We start from the raw sequence: 19,587 nt of genomic DNA, 5'->3' as shown, positions 1-19,587 counted from the left end.
ACACAGCTTTTAGTGGAGTAGTAGCAACAGCAGAGAAATATATTTAACAAATATGTTTAATAAACAAGAGTATTCTTTGGGTTTTGCACTGGGACTCACAGATCAGAGCACTTCAAGATTTAAGCCAGCAGCCCCCAAATTTTTGAGGGCCGTGCCCTCCCTTACCCTTATTAATGCCCCGTCCCCCGGAGCCAGGCATGGCTGGGAGGGGGGACGCAGACAGGGGTAAGGGAGCCAAGAGCGAGGCCAGGGACCGAGCTGCAGCTCTGCTTCTGGCTCTGCTCCTGCCCCCAGCCTCAGCCTCAGGTGGGAACAGAGCCATGGCCAGGGGCTAAGGCTGGAGCGGGAGCAGAGCCCATGCCAGATTCACAGCCAGGCCCCCAGCCGGGTGCAGAGCTGGACCACGGCTGGGGATGGGACTAGAACAGAGCTGTGGGTGGAGAGGGGCTGGGTGGCGCTCCCTTCCTGTCCCGGGGGGGCTGGCCTGGATCCATCATGTGCTCCTCCTCCCCGAAAGACTTGCTGTGCCCCCTAGGTGGGCAGGCCCCACACTTTTGGGACCTCTGATTTAAGCATACAGTTGATTTACAAGGAAACTAACTCTTTTGGTTCATAAACTAACAGATTATTTGATTAAAACTTGTATTTGCTATGACAAAATAATTACTTGCATCGTTACAGAGAACATCCTCCTGCTACATTACTTCTAGGGAAACTGAAAATAATTCAATAAACTATCTATGTGATGGGCAGATAAGGCCCCACACTGGCGAGCCTGTGGACCCAATTGGCCTGGCCCCGCTACACCTGCAGGGGAGAGGAGAGACCTAGCCCAGTTCAGGGCTGCTCAGGAAGGAGAGCAGAGTTCTACTTCTGATGTAAGGGAAGCCTGAGATAGCTTGCCATCTGGACAAGACATGCTAGAAGGGATGACTAGACCTTGAGGGATCAGCTGAAGCGAGACTATTTGAAGGTAAATCCAGGACAGAAGGGCAGGGTCCCATCAAAGATTCGTCAGACAACCCTGTTTGGAACTGTGGTTTTCCATTCTGTATAGGACTGAAGTGTGCTTTGGGCAGAGGGCCTACGTACCATGACCTTGCAAGAAACAGTGACCTACCAGAGGAGACCTGCCCAGTTGAGGAATGAGCAGGTGCCATGGAGAAAACCTGGTCACAATCTGTTACACACAAAAAACTACATTAAAAGAACATTATCAAGGTTGCATGGTCAAGCACTGCAAAAGGTTAGGAAGTGCCAGAATTAAGGTTGCCTGTGCAATCTTAATTCAGGCTTTTTGTGCATATATAGTCTTTAATTACATGATCATATACTAATTTGTCCCCACAAGATCCTTGCCTCATTCAATGTATAGAATGGACTATGCTTAATGAGCAGCTATTCAATATTTTGTTTTCTTTTCCTTTTTCAAATGGTGGTCCCATGCCCAGTTTACTGCACATTAGTCAAACCCTGCTTTGAAGACAGAATTATAAACTTCTTCATGGGCTCTTCTGTGGTGTTCAACATAATAGAAGTAACTAACTGTCACAAACAATTATACTATCTTCAAAACTTCCCTATGAGATGATGGGGTATTACCCCCAATTTACAGATGGGGGTTTAGGCACAGAGAATAAGGTCAAAAGTGGCCACTAATTTTGGGTGGCTAATTTGAGACATTACTGTTTTTGAAGTTGCCTACCTGCAAGGATATACTGGGTCTACTTTTATAATCAGAGACAAGGAGTGAATGTATTGCAAAACCATATTTATTCAAGAGAAATGTTTTCCAAGATAGGACCTGATTTTTCAGAGTACTTAGTATTATACAGCACTACATAGCACTCGTATGTTCAAAGCAAGGTTCCCACTGACTTCAGTGGCATCTGGGAGTGCTCAGCACTTCTGCAAATCAGACCCCATGGTCTCGAGATGGGCATTCAGAAAATGAGTAAAACACAATTAAAGACCACTTGTGAAAAGTGATTTAAGTGACTTGCCCAGTACCACATAAGAACTATGTAGCAGAGGCAGGGATAGAATCCAATTATTTCTGGCAGCATTCAACTGCCTTAACCACATGATCATTCTTTCTCTTACTGCCATCCTCTGCCTCATTCACTACACACACCTTCCAGCTTCTGCAACAAACGAAGGAGGCTCCTACAGACAACAGCCTCTTTAACTACACAGTCCTAATACAGCCACAGAGCAGGTCCACCCCGTGCACTGAATGAGGCAGGGGTCCTGTGGAAAAAATAGCATGTATTCATGTAATTAAAGACCATCGTAATGCATATACATGAAGTGACCAAATTAAGGTTGCTTATGTAACCTTAATTCTGGCTTTTACTAACTTTTGAATGTTTGACTTTACAGCCTTAATGTTCTTTTAATGTAGGTGTCTTTGTGTGATTTCCTAGGTTTAAACAGGGAGAGTATTCTCTAGTGCAGTGGCTCTCGACCTTTCCAGAGTACTGTTCCCCTTTCAGGAGTCTGATTTGTCTTGTGTACCCCCAAGTTTCACCTCACTTAAAAACTACTTGCTCACAAAAATGAGACATAAAAATACAACAGTGTCACTGCACACTGTTACTGACAAATTGCTTACGTTTTCATTTTTACCATATAATTATAAAATAAATCAACTGGAATATAAATATTGTACTTACATTTCAGTGTATAGTATATAGAGCAGTATTAACAAGTCATTGTCTGTATGAAATTTTAGTTTGTATTGACTTCGCTAGTGCTTTTTATGTAGCCTGTTGTAAAACTAGGCAAATATCTAGATGAGTTGATGTACCCCCTTGAAGACCTCTGTGTACCCCTGGTTGAGAACCACTGATCATGTGGGCACTGACTCTTCCGTCTGCTCTCAAGCTTGACCTATTCTGACCTGTCCCTTCCAATCTATCCCAGTTGTCTCTATTCCTCACCCTGGCTCCTCATTCTAGTCCTGTTTTCTTTACTTAGCCAGTCCTAGTCTCCACCCCTCAAACTTATCCAAGTCTCTTTGTCCAGCCAGTCTGTTCAGATAGAATTTTCAGTTTGTAGCAAAAAACCTCAAGCAAATCTAGTGAGCATTTGTATATTGCAGTTTTTCAAATAAACTTGTTGGAAAGATCTATTACTTGGGCAAATGTGGGTGGATTTTCTTGGGACTAGCAAAAGACACACCTCTGACACAAAGGCCACCCTCCTGCCAAATTTAAAGCCCATACTGCACAGCGTGGGGTTACTAGAGCTTCTCAAAGAATGAGAATGAAAAAAACATGGGGAAAACATTTTTCACTAGCCTGGTTCTCAGAAATGGCTGAACTATTTTGGCTGAAATTTTCCAAAACAATTCAGCCTGAGGCAGATACCCAGCAAGGAAAATTTCAGCCCAAACAGTTAAAGTTTAGTAATGTTATAAGCAACTGAAAACAGGGTTTTATAATGGCAAGCGTCAAGCAAACAATAATAGATGGTATCAGCCCCACCTATACTACTGCTCCTAAAAGCAGGAATCTGAACAGATGTCTCTCAGAGCATATTTAAAGTACATGACAAAATGGAGAAAGCTACATATTTTAACCTTTTGTTAGCTTAAATGTGCCTATTAGAGTTTGACTTTTTTAAAACCAGTTTTCAGAAGCAGTCACAATGCAAAATCTTAGGACAAATTTTGTCAAGTAGGTGTACAAAATCCTCACTTTCAGATAATGAATAAACCTCTGCTGTCCCAGAGCTGTATTCAAAGTATACTTGTGTGAAAATATTTACATTTTAAAACATATACTTGGGTTTCACTAAGACCACAGACAGCGGTACTTTTGAAATCACCGGCTTCCTTGGGTAAACTGTAAAAAGTCTATTTGTACAGAGAAAAGATGTTAATAAATTGCAAAAGAAGAAGTTGCCTTGTACAGTAATGATGGTTCTTCAAGATGGGTGCCCCTATGGGTGCTCCACTGTAGATGCGTCTGCATTCCTGCGCTGTTGATCGGAGAATTTTGGTAGCAGTCCGTTCCATCCGCACATGTGCTGCTCCCTGCCTGCCACAAGTCTAGCCAGTGTGCGCAGGCAATCCTTCCTCAGTTCCTTCTCTACCGCACAGTCAACTAGAACTCTGAAGCAGAGTCCTGAAGCACCCACAGAGACACGTTATTGCACAAGGTGAGTAAACCTCTTCTTCTTCGAGTAGTGTCCCTATGTGTGCTCCACTGTAGGTGACTCCCGAGCAGTGCCCACCGCTGGAGGCTGGGACTTCGGAGCTGAGTCTGATATGGATGATAGTACTGTGGCGCTGAATTTGGCATCTGCAGCCGAATCCCCCAGGATGGCACAGTATTCTGCAAAGGTATGTTCAGATGCCCAAGTAGCTGCTCTGCAGATTTCTGATATAGGGATACCCTTGGAGAAGGCGCTGGAGGAGGAGATCGACCTCCTAGGATGAGTGCGTATTGAAGATGGGGGTGTTACGTTACACAATTCCTAACAGAGTTTAATACAGCCTGAGATACACTTGGAGAGTCTCTGAGCTGAAATCACTGAACCTTTTGACCTATTTGCAATGGAGAGGAAGAGTCTCTGAGATTGTCTGAAGACTCTTGTCCTGTCCAAATAGAAGGCCAAGGCTCTCCTCACATCAAGCGTATGGAGGATGGCTTCACTATTATCCTGATGAGCTTTGGAATAAAAGGCTGGAAGGTGAATAAACTGATTGAGGTGAAATGCGGAAGTCAGCTTGGGAATGAACTTTGGGTGTGGTCTAAGCACGACCTTGTCAGGGAAGAACACAGTGAAAGAGGGATGCGCCATCAGAACCACTATTTCCCCAGTCCTTCTTGCAAGGGTGATGGCAATGAGGAATTCGGTCTTCATGGAAAGGTGAGTTAATTAACAAGTGGCCACGGGTTCAAATGGTGGCCATGTCAGACCTTTTAATATTAGGTTGAGATCCCACGGACGCGTGGGAAGTCTGGGTGGTGGGAAGAGGTGAGAAAGCTCTTTGTAGTTGGATGTGAGGAAATTGAGTATCCTTCTGCCGGCTGATGGAAGGTTGCAACTGCTGCTAGATGACCCTTCAGTGAACTGATAAGAGTCCTGATTTCTTGAGAGTCAACAGGTAGTCTAGGATCACCAGCAGGATGGATGTATTAGGGATGATACCTTTGGGCTGGAACCAGATTTGGAATCTCTTCCATTTTTGTAGATAGGTATGGCGAATAGCTCCTTTCCTACTATGCAATAACACCTCCTGTACCTCCTCAGAGCAAGATGTCTCTATGTGCTGGAATCATGAAAGAGCCATGTTCTGAGCCATCAAATCCGCACGTAGGATGAAAAATGCACCTCTCATTCTGGAACAGAAGGTAAGGAGTGATTGGAAGAGTCATTAGTGGACATAGTGCCAGCTGTGACAGGTAAGGGTACCACATCTGTATGGGCCAGGTGGGAGCAATCAGTATGATGTTCACACACACTATTTTCACTGTCAACAGGACTTTCAGTATTAGAGGGAATGGGGGAAAGGTATAAAGAAGGCCCTTGTCCAATGGAGGGAGGAGGGCATCTCCCATGGAGTGTTGTCCAATCCCCAGTCTGGAACAGCACTGTGGTCATTTCTTGTTTTGGTAAGTAGTGAACAGCTTTAACATCAATGTGCCCCATCGCTGGAATAGATTTGGTGGTATTCCACAACATATTTCCCATTTGTGGTCATGTGGGAATTTGCGGCTGAGACTGTCCCCTATTGTGTTGTATATTCCCAGTAAGTAGGCTGCTGATATTAAGATATTGTGGGAGATGCACCAGTTTCATAGTTTTAGTGCTTCTACACACAGGGAATGAGACCTGGCACCTCCCTGATGGTTTATGTAATATACAAAAACCTGTAGGAGAACACTTCAACCTCCCTGGACACACAATAGCAGATTTAAAGGTAGCCATCCTGCAGCAAAAAAACTTCAGGACCAGACTTCAAAGAGAAACTGCTGAGCTCCAGTTCATCTGCAAATTTGACACCATCAGCTCAGGATTAAACAAAGACTGTGAATGGCTAGCCAACCACAAAAGCAGTTTCTCCTCCCTTGGTTTTCACACCTCAACTGCTAGAAGAGGGCCTCATCCTCCCTGATTGAACTAACCTCGTTATCTCTAGCCTGCTTCTTGCTTGCATATATATATACCTGCCCCTGGAAATTTCCACTACATGCATCCGACAAAGTGAGTATTCACACACGAAAGCTCATGCTCCAATACATCTGTTAGTCTATAAGGTGCCACAGGTCTCTTTGCTGCTTATGTAATACATGCAGGCCATATTGTCTGTCATGACTCTTGTGTGCGTATCTTTGATCAGTGGGAGGAAGTGAGCTCACACGTTTCTGACCTCTCTGAGTTTGAGTAGGTTGAAGTGGAGGCATCTCTCGGCTGGAGACTATTTGCCCTGTATTGTAAGACCATTGAGATGAGCACTCCATCCTATGAGGGATGCACTGGTGGTCAGAAGCAGAGATAGGGAAGACTGAACAAGTGGGATTCCCATACAGATGTTCGGTAAAGCGCATGCCCTGGATACCAGATTTCAATGGCTTTGGTGCCGTCAGTACTGATGATACTGATTGATTGAGGCGAGGATTGTTTTCAGCTTGATCGGGGCTCGCTATGGGGACTCATGGACCTTTTCTTAGAGACCTTACATGAGTGGCTCGCAGCCATCTCTCTAAGCTCACCTCCCTTCAGAGTGGAGGGCTGTGGCGAAGGCTCCCACCAGGACTCCGGAGGTTGAAGGGCTGACTCCATGAGTAGCAGTTTGAGCCTCAGTTCTCTGTTCTTCCTTGATCTGGGCTTCAGTTGCTGACACAAGCCACACTTCTGTTTCTCTCCCAGGTAGCCGATGCACTGCAAGTGTCAGTCAGTCAGTGGGATAGATTCATTGCAACTGAGACACTTTTTGAAGCCCGGCTCTCTGGGCATATCCCTATGGGGTGGGGGTGGGGTTGACAAAGTCCCTTTCTTTTCTTAAAGGCAACAGCCAAAATAAAAAGTAAACGATGCAAAGAAAGATAAAAGGGGCTTCAAAAGAAGCTAAAATTAACAATTCTAAGAGAACTAATGATCTGCAAATGGACAGCTCTAGCTCTGTCTCTAGCCAGGGGCAGTTGAGAAGGAAGGGAGGAAGGATTGCCTGCGCATGGCTAGCATTGTTCCCCACTGGCCACAATGCATGCACGGGCAGGACTACTACCAAAGTTCTCCGATCAGCAGTGCAGGGATGCAGACACACCTATAGTGGAGCACTCATAGGGACAATTACTCAAAGAAAAAATGAGGAGTCCTTGTGGCACCTCAGAGACTAACAAATTTATTTGGGCATAAGCTTTCGTGAGCTATAACCCACTTCATCAGATGCATGGAGAGAAATACAGTAGGTAGGTATAAATATACAGCACATGAAAAGATGGGAGTTGCCTTACCAAGTGGCGGGGGTTAGTGCTAATGAGGCCAATTCAATTAGGATTGATGTGGCCCATTCCCAACAGTTGACAGGAAGGTTCGAGTATCAACAGAGGGAAAATTATTTTTGTAGTGACCCAGCCACTCCCAGTCTTTATTCAGGCCTAATTTGATGGTGTCAAGTTTGCAAGAATTGTATGTTTTCAAGATAAACATTTTCCATGCTAAGTGTATGGAAATTTCATGTAAATGAAGTAAAGTAGGTAAGTCAGATGCTTAATGACAGTATTTTGGGCTTTGTTTCTAAAGCCTAATTTGTACAACTTTTATTCCACCACCTACAGAAGTGTACTGATAGTAGACTGATATTTTTAAATACCGTAAGTGTCACATTTTGTTAATGATTGCTCTCTACAAAAGGAGTCAACCTAATCGCTCAAACAGAAAAAATGCACTCCATTTTTTATTTTAAAATAATGACTCCCAACCTCTCAAGTCAGCCACAACAATACTGAAATTTAAAAATAGGATATTGTATGCATAAATATCACAAAGATGGATCATTTTAGCTTGGTACAAAACACACTTGTGATAAGCCTATGTGCCAGAGGATAGGCAGGATGTGGGCTCAATCTACAATTTAGGAAATCAGATTGTATCTTCAGCCTTCACAAATAGAGAGTACAGGGTCAAGTGGTTCCCAGACTAGGGAGGCCTGCTCCTTAAAGGCCAAGAGACCTGGGTCTAGTCAGACCTGTTCAATCAGCTCCCCTCACCCCTTTGCCATAATTAGCTGCCTCCCCGTGTAAGGTGGCTTAACTAATTGGAGTCATTTGACAGACTGATAAATATCAGGGCCTCATAAAAGGGAAGAGAGAAATCAGTCTGAAGGAAGAACTACAGGAAGTAAGTTGGTCCCCTGAAGTAAGTTCTGGAAGGATCTCAGGGAAGAAGGGGCAGATCTTTATCCCAGAGCATAGAAGAGGGAAAGGTAGCCCAGAAAGGCTGAGACTGTGAGAGGGAGTCATAAGAAACACTCTGGGAATTAACACTCTATCCCAGAGCAAAGGGATGTAAAGGGAGCTCAGAAGTTGTTATGAAGAGGAGCTCTGAGACACATGAATTCCTGGGAGACAGAAAATCCTAGTAAGGGGAAACTGAGACAGAGTGTGTTTGCAGCATCATGCTCAGATAGCAGGGGTGGGGTGGGGGGCGTGCTGCTAAACAGGCATACCTTATGAAACTGCCTCTAGGTATCATTTCTCTTTCCCCCATGAGAGAAATCACAGAGAGGATTAATTTAGTGCCTATTAACAACGTTCCATATCAGTTCTCGGAAAGCAAAGATGCTGAAAAAGATCTGCTGTCATTCACTGTACTCTTGTCTTTTTTTGTGTGTGTGTGCGCGCACATTAACACAGGAACAGAAAAATATACTTACCAACAAAAATTTATTCCAAAGATCTAAAAATTTAAACCTTCCCGATAAGACTAAATTCCAATATGCAATTGCCATTTCTAAATCTGCAAAAAACAAGACAAAAAAAATCACATATTACAGTGCTTTATACACAGTAAACTCTCAGAGTTATAAAGCTCTCTCGATTCTGCTCTCAGTTTTGATTTTACCCATACAACTCACTATACAAATGTATTGGCCAGTTTTTAAATCTCTTTTTATGATTAATGGTCTTAAAAAGCTGCCTGCGTGTTGAGATGTAAAAGCCTAGGATATGACTCCAGGTACACAGTCACAAAGATGTACTTGTTAAGTGTGGATCTGGAGTGCTTAACAGTTAAATAGGTCATACTACTGCGTGTGACTTTGCTCGGTTACTTTTAACTTGTAACAAAAGCCTTTTCAAAGCTTTTCAAAAACTCACATTTTGAAGTACTAGTTCCTTGTGAAGTTATATATAATCAAAGCAGCCTGGTTTGATTACCATTGAAGATAGCAATTCAATAGCAATAATGGCATATGGAACAACGCAGGCATAAAGGAATCCCAATTATATACAGAGAAGGATAAAAGGAGGAACAAAACCTTGAAATTATCATTGAGCTTCCTAACGTATCTTTTACCTATATAGGTAGCACTCAGTGATTATCAGTAACCCTGGTTAAACCCCAGTTTGTAAAAGGTATTGATATAGTATCCATCTAGACATGCATAAAACAATTCACATGAAGAAAATGGTATTCATTCAACATTAATGTTTGGATTTAAATTTACAAAAATCAAGATATTCAGCTTGAAAGATGCCGGATGCCTTGTTTCCTTGCCCATTTTGTGTGTTAGATTGGCATTTCTTAAGGCTTTTAAGGAAAAAAAAAAAGCCTTCAGTCATCTGGAGCACAATATTTCTGCAGCAACCCTCATGACAGTATAGCTTTTCTACAAGTCACTTACAACAAGAAGGCCTATACCCAATATTAAAGACCTACGTCACGATTTATCAAAAGCAACTAGTGATTTTGGGTGCCTCACTTTTGGAGTACTCAACTTGAGATACATTCAAAGTTGGGTGTAAATGTTTTAAGGTATTTGGGTACCCAAAAAAGGGGAGGTATTTAAATTAAAAGAACTCTTTTGAAAATCTGGGCTGTGGACTACAGTAGTTAGTTGCTTAAGTGAATCATGGGAAGAATAAAGCAAATTTTAATATCATGGATACTGGAGTTCAGAATTTAGCAAAGTAACCAAAGTGTTAAATGAGTGACTGTCCTTTGCTTAGTTCACCGGGGATCGGGGGATGATACATTCAGATGGAACTTGAACAGGGGATTTTTGGATCCCAAAGTAGTTCTGATTGTTAAGTTGAGACATTCCACTAACTTTTATTAGTAGTAGTGCCTCCTTTTCAAATATCTACTGAGAGAGAGAGATTAGTTTTAATCATGAATTATAGTGTACTTGTCCAGGAGTCCTAGCCCATAAGAAATTATCCAGAAATTCTGGCTGAAAACATAGGTTTATGATGGAAGTGTTACCTTGCCCATACCCCTCTACTCTACAGTATACTTAATGAGAACATTTATGCGGATATGTGACCTTATTTTGTTCTACAGCAACATTAAATTACCCAAGACCAGCATTTAAAAACTCAGAATTTAGTCCACACCCTCCAGCAGAAGCAATCTGTAATGCAGTGCACGCATATGGAAGAGTGGAGGCTATATTAGGGGATGGGGGGAAAAGGATGCTTTCTTGAAGGCCTATATTCATTCCTAACTGCCCAGGACGCCTAGGCCTCCACTATTAGTGATCCTTGCAGATAAGAACGTGTATGTTTCTGTACAACAGGAGAATGAAGTAAAAGCCTCTAGCAAATTACACACACACATTCAGTGTAAGATATATGGGTATACAAAAAATGAAGCTGTTAGAGAAAATCCCGATAAGGTATAAAGAGAAAGTCCCCACCTCCACCAAGTTACAGCAGAGGAACATAACTAACATTTCAGATTTGATTATTACAGCTCTGTCATGTCACAGTTCAAAAGGCAACTGTTTGGACTGAAGACAATTCATAAGTTTGAAAGGGAAGATGTGGATGTATTTGGTACATTGTTAAAGCAGGCTGTATTTACATATGCGTGTGTGTATACTAATATACAAACAACTGCATTAAAGTTGTGAAGAGAAGCACTAAAAAGTCAGGAATTGACAAAGGTAAAGGTGCCCAATCACCTTCATCTCTGTCCTCTTGACTGTATGCATAATAGTTATATTATATCATCATACACTGTTTTCCGCAGGATTCCTGCCTCTTCTGCTGCACTGAACAAATGGTGTTCAGTGAATGAAATAGCTGGTTCCGAATTTTTTCTATCCTTACCATTATCGCCCATTTTCACCCTGGAACTACTATATTTCCAGATAGAAAAATCTGTGGCAGAGCCCGTATTTCCTACATCTCAGTCCAGTGCTCTGATCATAAAGCTATTCTTCCTCTTCCTGCAGACTCCTCTCATTTGCTACACATCATGCTACAACAATCACTAAGGCTGAGGTGCTATGGACCCAAGGTCCATACACCAAAGAATCCTACTTAATTTTCTATCTGAAATACACAATGAATGAGTAAAGGGACCTGTGCGAGGAGGTGGGGGGGAAATTTGTCATAAGAAACTATTGTCATACATTCATAAGATGGGACTAAGTTAAGACTGAGCTGGTTCAGCCTATAACTCTGACTGGCTTTAGGAAAACAACAACAACAAAAAAAGTCTTGCTAGGTAAGTTGCCTTCTTTTCCCAAGGCATTTTGTTTGCAACCTAACGTACTGAATAGCTTATGTTCTTTAGAGATTAAGGTAACATTTAATACAACAAAAGTTTTAAAGAAAAAGCATAAACTGATAGAGCATTTCCAACCTTCGCTGTGTGATGATCTGGCACTCATCTCCTCATTTTATGGACATGATGGTCCACAATCATGCAATAGATAAACTTATTGTAAGAAAAATTATGACTGTATTTAAAACACACCAAGACAAACATTTATTTGGAAAGAGTTAACATATAATATAGTCAGAACAAAAATGATATTAGTACAAGGGGATATTGTACACAACTATTTTATTCCACTACTCATGTGTACTTAATATTGAATGAATAGAGGAACTAATGTGAATAATATTATGGTTTCTATGATTCATTATGAGTTGACTGGTTTTGGCAATGGTCACTCAGCTCATAATTATGAAATGTTATCCTTTCCAACATAGAGAAATCAACCTTCCAACACCACCATGTGACATTTTACATTGAAATGCACATTATAGGAAAACACTACTTTTCTGAGAGAAAAGTTTTAGAATATTAGATTAAATACACCTGTTACAGACTCAAGGGATAGACATTCTCTGTGGCTTTATTTGATTTATTATAGCATCTATATTTAAATAGAACGTCTCAATTATGAAAATGTTTATTGTTAATTAAAGTGAACTTGATTATTTCAAGATTGTATTTAATATAGTGAAAAAGTTTTGGGGAATGTTAAATGTTATTCTAACATTAGTACTATACTTTGAGGAGAATTCTCTGTGTGAATGTGCAAGCAAGCTCTTGCACAGTAGGCAACAAAAATATAGGACAGGCTTGATATAACAATGTACAATAAGCATACTTCTCATGCAGAAGGTAGAACTACACATTCATATTTCTAAATTCTCTTTTATGTAGTGATTTCTGAGACAGATAGCAAAGAGAAAAATTCATAATGGGTAGTAAAGTTAGCATTAATGATTATCAGGGGTGTTGTATGTAAGACACAAGAGGCAACTGTTGCACTCCACTCGGCACTGGTGATGCCTCAGCTGCAGTACTGTGTCCAGTTCTGGGCATCACCCATTAGGAAAGATGTGGACAAATTAGGAAGAGTCCATTTATCAAAATGATTAAGGTTTAGAAACCCTGACCTATCAGGAAAGGTTAAAAAAACTGGGCATGTTTAGTCTTGAGAAAAGAAGACTGAGACCTGGTCACAGTCTTCAAATATGCTAAGGGTTCTTATAAAGAGAATTGTGATAAATTGTTCTCCATGTTCACTGAAGATAGGACAAGAAGTAGTGGGCTTAATCTTCAACAGGGGAGATTTAGGTTAGATATTAGGAAAAATATATAAAATATTCTAAATTTTCTAAATATAAAAAAGGGTAGTTAAACGCTGGAATAGACTTCCAGGTGAGGTTGTATAATCTTCATCATTTGCAAGTTTTTAACAACAGTAAGGATAAGCAACTGTCAGGGATGATTTAGGTTTAGTTGGCCCTGACACAGCGCAGGGGGCTGGACTTGACGACTTCTCAAGATCCCTTCCAGCCCTACATTTCTAAGATTCCTCAGTCCTAGCACTGCAAAAATCAAGATCTCCAAAAGTCATAACATTCCAAAAATTAAGTTTGTTCCTGCAGTGTTAACTTGGTCACACTGCATATCCTATACATTTTATACTGTATAGTAATAATTGCATTAAAAATTACATTAAGAGAGAACATAGGAATAGAAAAAAATACTACTCATGGAGAGATCTACAAAAAAATCAAATTCATAGGGGAGAAACATAAATCTTAAGACTTTCCTCACTTAAGTGTCCGATTTTTCAAACTTAATGTTGCATTAACGCTTTTTGTTCTTTTTTCCGTTTTTTTACATTTAATCTCTACTCTTCCCCCTCCCCCCCCCCCCAAAAAGGTAGAAGTGAGATATGGAATTATTTGGGAATTTTACATTCTACCAGCCTCATCAGAGCTTCTAAACTTGATGGACCTAGCTTCCAGTTTAACTGTGCCAATAAACTGAAGGACTACTGGGCATCATTAGCATTTTTCCTTAATACACTGCAAAACTCAAAGAAAAACTCCACTGCAAATAAGCAAAATTGGTCAATTTACATGCTCATAACTTTAAAATCACTGAAATAACAGCTTTTTTGAAGTCTCAGTGAAACCTACAAGACAAGAGAACTTTGCATTTTGTAGTTTCAGCTATTTAAAGAAGTTTTTAGTATGCAAAACCTTTTAATCAGAAAATTTGGAAAAAAGTCTTTGTACTTGAATAAACTTGGCTGACCTGATTTTTCTCCTTTGGGCTGAGAATCCAAGCATGGAAAAAACGTCACATCAAAAAGGAATTTATTGGATAAAGTTATGAACAACTGAAACATAGGGATAGGAATGGAATTTGGAGCTCAACTTCAGTGATAACAGCTGCTACCCATACCTGCAATAATACACATATCATGCATACATTACCTGCTTATGAAGTTAGGCCTAACTCAGGATCTCCCTATTTCCTCAAACATGTTTGGCTACTTAAAAAAAGAAAACATACCTCCTAATGGAATACAAAGTTGCCAAAAGCTGCAGGGGGAGGTCATACAACCACTACAATGAATTTGAAGTACTTAGAAATTATGAGACTCCTTAGGCCATGGGTGTTTTATGTCCTGCAAGAACATTCTCTGTGTGGGCTTAGATTCAGTGTGTAAGTCTTGGGATTATTTACTTTAACATTGTACAGACATAAAAGCATCTTCATAAATAAGATGAAATCACCTTAGGAACCACTTTAGGAAAAGGATAGATAAAAAGACAGAAAATATCCTAGTGCCACTAAAAGAACAGGAGTACTTGTGGCACCTTAGAGACGAACAAATTTATTTGAGCATAAGCTTTCGTGGGTTATAGCCCACTTCATCAGATGCACAGAATGGGAACATATAGTAAAAAGATATATATATACATACAGAAAACATGAAAAGGTGGAAGTTGCCATACCAACTCTAAGAGGCTAATTAATTAAGATGAGCTATAATCAGCTGGAGAAAAAAAAACTTTTGTAATTAAGATGGCCCATTCCAGACAGTTAACAAGAAGGTGTGAGGATACTTAACATGGGGAAATAGATTCAATTTGTGTAATGACCCAGCCATTCCCAGTCTCTATTCAAGCCCAAGTTAATGGTATCTAGTTTGCAAATTAATTCTAGTTCAGCAGTTTCTCATTGGAGTTTGCTTTTGAAGCTTTTCTGTTGCAAAATTGCCACCTTTAAGTCTGTTATTGAGTGACCAGAGAGGTTGAAGTGTTCTCCTACTGTTTTTTGAATATTATGATTCCTGATGTCAGATTTGTGTCCATTTATTCTTTTGCGTAGAGACTGTCCGGTTTGGCCAATGTACACGGCAGAGGGGCACTGCTGGCACATGATGGCATATATCACATTGGTAGATGTGCAGGTGAATGAGCCCTTGATGGCGTGGCTGATGTGATTAAGTCCTATGATGGTGTCACTTGAATAGATATGTGGACAGAGTTGGCATCAGGCTTTGTTGCAAGGATAGGTTCCTGGGTTAGCATTTTTGCTGTGTGGTTGCTGGTGAGTATTTGCTTCAGGTTGAGGGGCTGTCTGTAAGCGAGGACTGGTCTGTCCCCCAAGATCTGTGAGAGTGAGGGATCGTCTTTCAGGATAGGTTGTAGATCTTTGATGATGCGCTGGAGAGGTTTTAGTTGGGGGCTGAAGATTACGGCTAGTGGCGTTCTGTTATTTTCTTTGTTGGGCCTGTCCTGTAGTAGGTGACTTCTGGGTACTTTTCTGGCTCTGTCAATCTGTTTTTTTCACTTCAGCAGGTGGGTACTGTAGTTTTAAGAATGCTCAATAGTGATCTTGTAGGTATTTGTCTCTGTCTGAGAGATTGGAGCAAATGCGGTTGTATCTTAGAGCTTCGCTGTGGACAATGGATCATGTGATGTATCCTGGATGGAAGTTGGAGGCATATAGGTAAGTATAGTGGTCAGTAGGTTTCCGGTATAGGGTGGTGTTTATGTGACCATCGCTTATTAGCACAGTAGCATCCAGGAAATGGACCGCTTGCGTGGATTGGTCCAGGCTGAGGTTGATGGTGGGATGGAAATTGTTGAAATCATGGTGGAATTCCTCAAGGGCCTCCTTCCCATGGGTCCGGATGATGAAGATGTCATCAATGTAGCACAAGTAGAGTAGGGGCATTAGGGGATGAGAGCTAAGGAAGCATTGTTCTAAGTCAGCCATAAAGATGTTGGCATACTGTGGGGTCATGTGGGTACCCATAGCAATGCCACTGATTTGAAGGTATATATTGTCCCCGAATGTGAAATAGTTGTGGGTGAGAAAAAGTCTCAAAGTTCAGCCACCAGGTTTGCCGTGACATTATCAGGGATACTATTGCTGATGGCTTGTAGTCCATCTTTGGGTGGAATGTTGGTGTAGAGGGCTTCTACATCCATAGTGGCCAGGATGGTGTTTTCTGGAAGATCACCAACGGATTGTAGTTTCCTCAGGAAGTCAGTGGTGTATCGAAGATAGCTGGGAGTGCTGGTAGCATAGGACCTGAGGAGACATCCACATAGCCAGACAATCCTGCTGTTAGGATGCCAATGCCTGAGATGATGGGGTGTCCAGTATTTCCAGGTTTATGGATCTTGGGTAGCAAACAGAATACCCCTGGTTGGGTTTCTAGGCATGTCTCTATACAGATCTGTTCCTGTGCTTTTTCATGGAGTTTCTTGAGCAGATGCTGTAGTTTCTTTTGGTAATCCTCAGTGGGATCAGAGGATAATAGACTGTAGAATGTGTAGTTAGAGAGCTGCCTAGCAGCCTCTTGTTCATATTCCAACTTATTCATAACGACGACAGCACCTCCTTTGTCAGCCTTTTTTATTATGATGTCAGAGTCGTTCCTGAGGCTGTTGATGGCGTTGTGTTCAGCAAGGCTGAGGTTACGGGGCAAGTGATGCTGCTTTTCCACAATTTCGGCCCATGCACGACGACAGAAGCAATCTATGTAGAAGTCCATAGGAAATATTCTTTGAGTCGGAGACATCAAATCCCTGGTACACCCACACCTTGAATATTGCGTGCAGTTCTGGTCACCTCATCTCAAAAAAAGATATATTAAGAATTGGAAAAAGTACGGAGAATGGCAACAAAAAATGATCAGGGGTATAGAAGAGTTTCCATATGAGGAGAGATTAAAAAGACTGGGACTGTTCTTCTTAGAAAATGGATGATGGAGGGGAGCGGTGGGGGAGAGGAATACAATAAAAGTCTATAAAACCATGAAGAGTGTGGAGAAAGTGAATGCGTAAGTGTTATTTACCTCTTCACATAACACACAAACCAGGGATCACCCAATGAAATTAACAGGCAGCAGGTTTAAAACAAACATAAGGAAGTTTTTTTTTACACAATAAACAATCAACCTGTGGAACTCATTGCCGGGGGTGTTGTGAAAGCCAAAACTATAACTGGGTTCAAAACAGAAGTAGATAAGTTCATGGAAGATAGGTTCATCAATGGATATTAGCAACCCCGTGCTCTGGGTGTCCCTAAACCTCTGACTGCCAGAAGCTGGGACTGGACAACATGGGATGGACCACTTGATAACTGTCCTGTTAATTCCTTCTGAAGCATCTGGCACTGGCCACTGTTGGAAGAGAGTATACTGAGCTAGATGGACCATTGGGTCTGATCCGGTATAGCCATTCTTATGTTCTTATCTACATAGTCTCCCCCATATTATATTCTGAGGGTGAAAGTCTTATAGGTGAAAAAGACAGAAGAAGAACATATCTCTGGAAATAGCTTTTCATCTAAATTAGAAGCTCCAGAAGTTTAGAATAATTTTAGTATAAATAAATGTACAGGTCTTTTTGGTTATGGTATAGAACAGCTGCTCAGTGGTCTGTTAGTATATGGCAAACTACACTGTTAAGATACGGAGAAATAGTTGGTAAAATTAAAGTAGGCTGCAAAGCATATCCATTGTTGTTTTGGACTTGTTGATGGTTTGGTCACATTGGTCTGAACCTAATGTAAAAACCTGCAACAGCATCATGACCAACCAGGAATGAAGGATGAAAGGGATGGTCACAGGGCTCTTAAAAACACCTTTCCCATAGCCAAATACATATAGCATCTTAAACAGCTCATCTAAATAGATATCTGGGAAGAATGAAATCTAGATGAGTAACTAAGGGTGATAGATTAACAATAAAAAAATCCCACAGGAAGTGTAAGGACTCTCTTTTGCCTGAGACAATTTTGTGAGAAATAATAAGAAATAATACTCCTATTTTTTAAACATCTGGATGTAGCAAGTTATGCAGCCTATATAATACAATCACACACTATCTGAGGCATTAGAAGGCTAATTTTACACCAAAGATATTAGTTGCAGGCACTTAGCTCCTAATACATAATTATGAGAGAGGAGGTAATGGATTCAGCCCTTGCAAGGGTTGGTACCCTAAAAGCTTTGAGATACAGAACTCTATCAAGGAATCTAAGAGCAGAGGATTTTTTATGCTCTTAATGCCACCATTTGTGCCTCCCCCCCAATAAATTGACTTTCAGGCTATGTTAAAGGGGTAGTTAACCATGTTCTTGGAAGTCTGAACTAAGAGGTAGCTCACAAATCAAGAGTCAGCAGTTTGAGAAACTGAAAGTATTCTCTATCAGTGTTAACCTCTTCTGTCAAATGTATAGCCAATGATTTTAGTTTATTGTTCATTTACTGTGTGGTTATGATTAACTAACATGTTATGTCATATATAATCAATGTATGCTAAATAGAGTTACGTTGTAGGATTATAGAAGTATAAGACTGATCAGTAGTTAGAAGGGATAATTATATATTAGATATCTAAGTAAGTAGGGCTGAAACACAAGGTTTGTAGGCTGAGGCCTGCAAGATTTTAGCTTAGCTATTTTAGGCTTTGGAGATAAGAAATGCTTGACACAAGTAAGTGACCAAAGAATGATCCTATGCCACAAGATTATGGGAAAAGATGTACCAATGGGTGATATTGTGAAAAATTAACAGTAATGTTTAGCTTACAAGATGCCCAGTAATCACATTTTTCTAACACATGCCCTAACCAGCATGATATGTGTAAATGCTAATAAGGTATAGATAAAAATCACAGTATAAAAAGGAGCTGCCCAGAGCAGGAAAATTGAGCTCCCTATGGGAAACTCCAGCAGGAACCATCCATCTACTGATGAGCAATCCATGAGAGACCCTAACACTATTGTTAAGGATGTGAGTATAACCGTATTTGCAAGTTGGGTAATGATAACTTTAATAAAACTTGTAAAACAGACTAGATCTTGTACTTGTGAATGTGTGTGTGGTCACTACCCTTGGTCTTTGTGTGTTCCTAGAGACTCTAAATCTGAAGCAAGTAGCACAGGTGACTTTCACTCTGTTAAGCTTGAAACTGTGGCAAGCAGAGCCAAACCCACAGTGATGTAATACCATATTACAAAATTCACTTTAAATAAAATAAAAGGATATAAATGCTGCACTTTCTACAGCCACCTCAGTGGTAATTATAACTATATAATGTGAATAGTCATGTATTTAAACAAGACTTGATAATTCCATAGAGATACAGAAACCTGATTACATTGTGGAGACAGACAGTATCCTCATGAGCCTTTTGTTTATAGAAGCAGCAAAGAATCCTGTGGCACCTTATAGACTAACAGACGTTTTGCAGCATGAGCTTTCATGGGTGAATACCCACTTCTTCACTTGCATCTGAAGAAGTGGGTATTCACCCATGAAAGCTCATGCTGCAAAACGTCTGT

The 19,587-nt window shown here is 40.8% G+C and overlaps 1 protein-coding gene across 4 annotated transcripts in view; it reads right to left on the bottom strand.

The window, feature by feature from the left end:
• The window catches only part of DCUN1D2 (defective in cullin neddylation 1 domain containing 2), a 55,663-nt gene that overhangs the window by 2,242 nt on the left and 33,834 nt on the right, over positions 1 to 19,587 (bottom strand). For all 4 annotated transcript variants that reach the window (XM_045007348.1, XM_045007342.1, XM_045007365.1 and 1 more), the window contains exon 5: positions 8,891 to 8,973. In XM_045007348.1, coding sequence (XP_044863283.1) covers positions 8,891 to 8,973 — 83 coding nt within the window. The remainder of the gene's footprint in view (positions 1 to 8,890; positions 8,974 to 19,587) is intronic.

Source organism: Mauremys mutica, chromosome 1 (assembly GCF_020497125.1).
Source record: "Mauremys mutica isolate MM-2020 ecotype Southern chromosome 1, ASM2049712v1, whole genome shotgun sequence".
Taxonomy (NCBI): domain Eukaryota; kingdom Metazoa; phylum Chordata; order Testudines; family Geoemydidae; genus Mauremys; species Mauremys mutica.
This window is presented reverse-complemented; position numbering and strand designations above follow the sequence as displayed.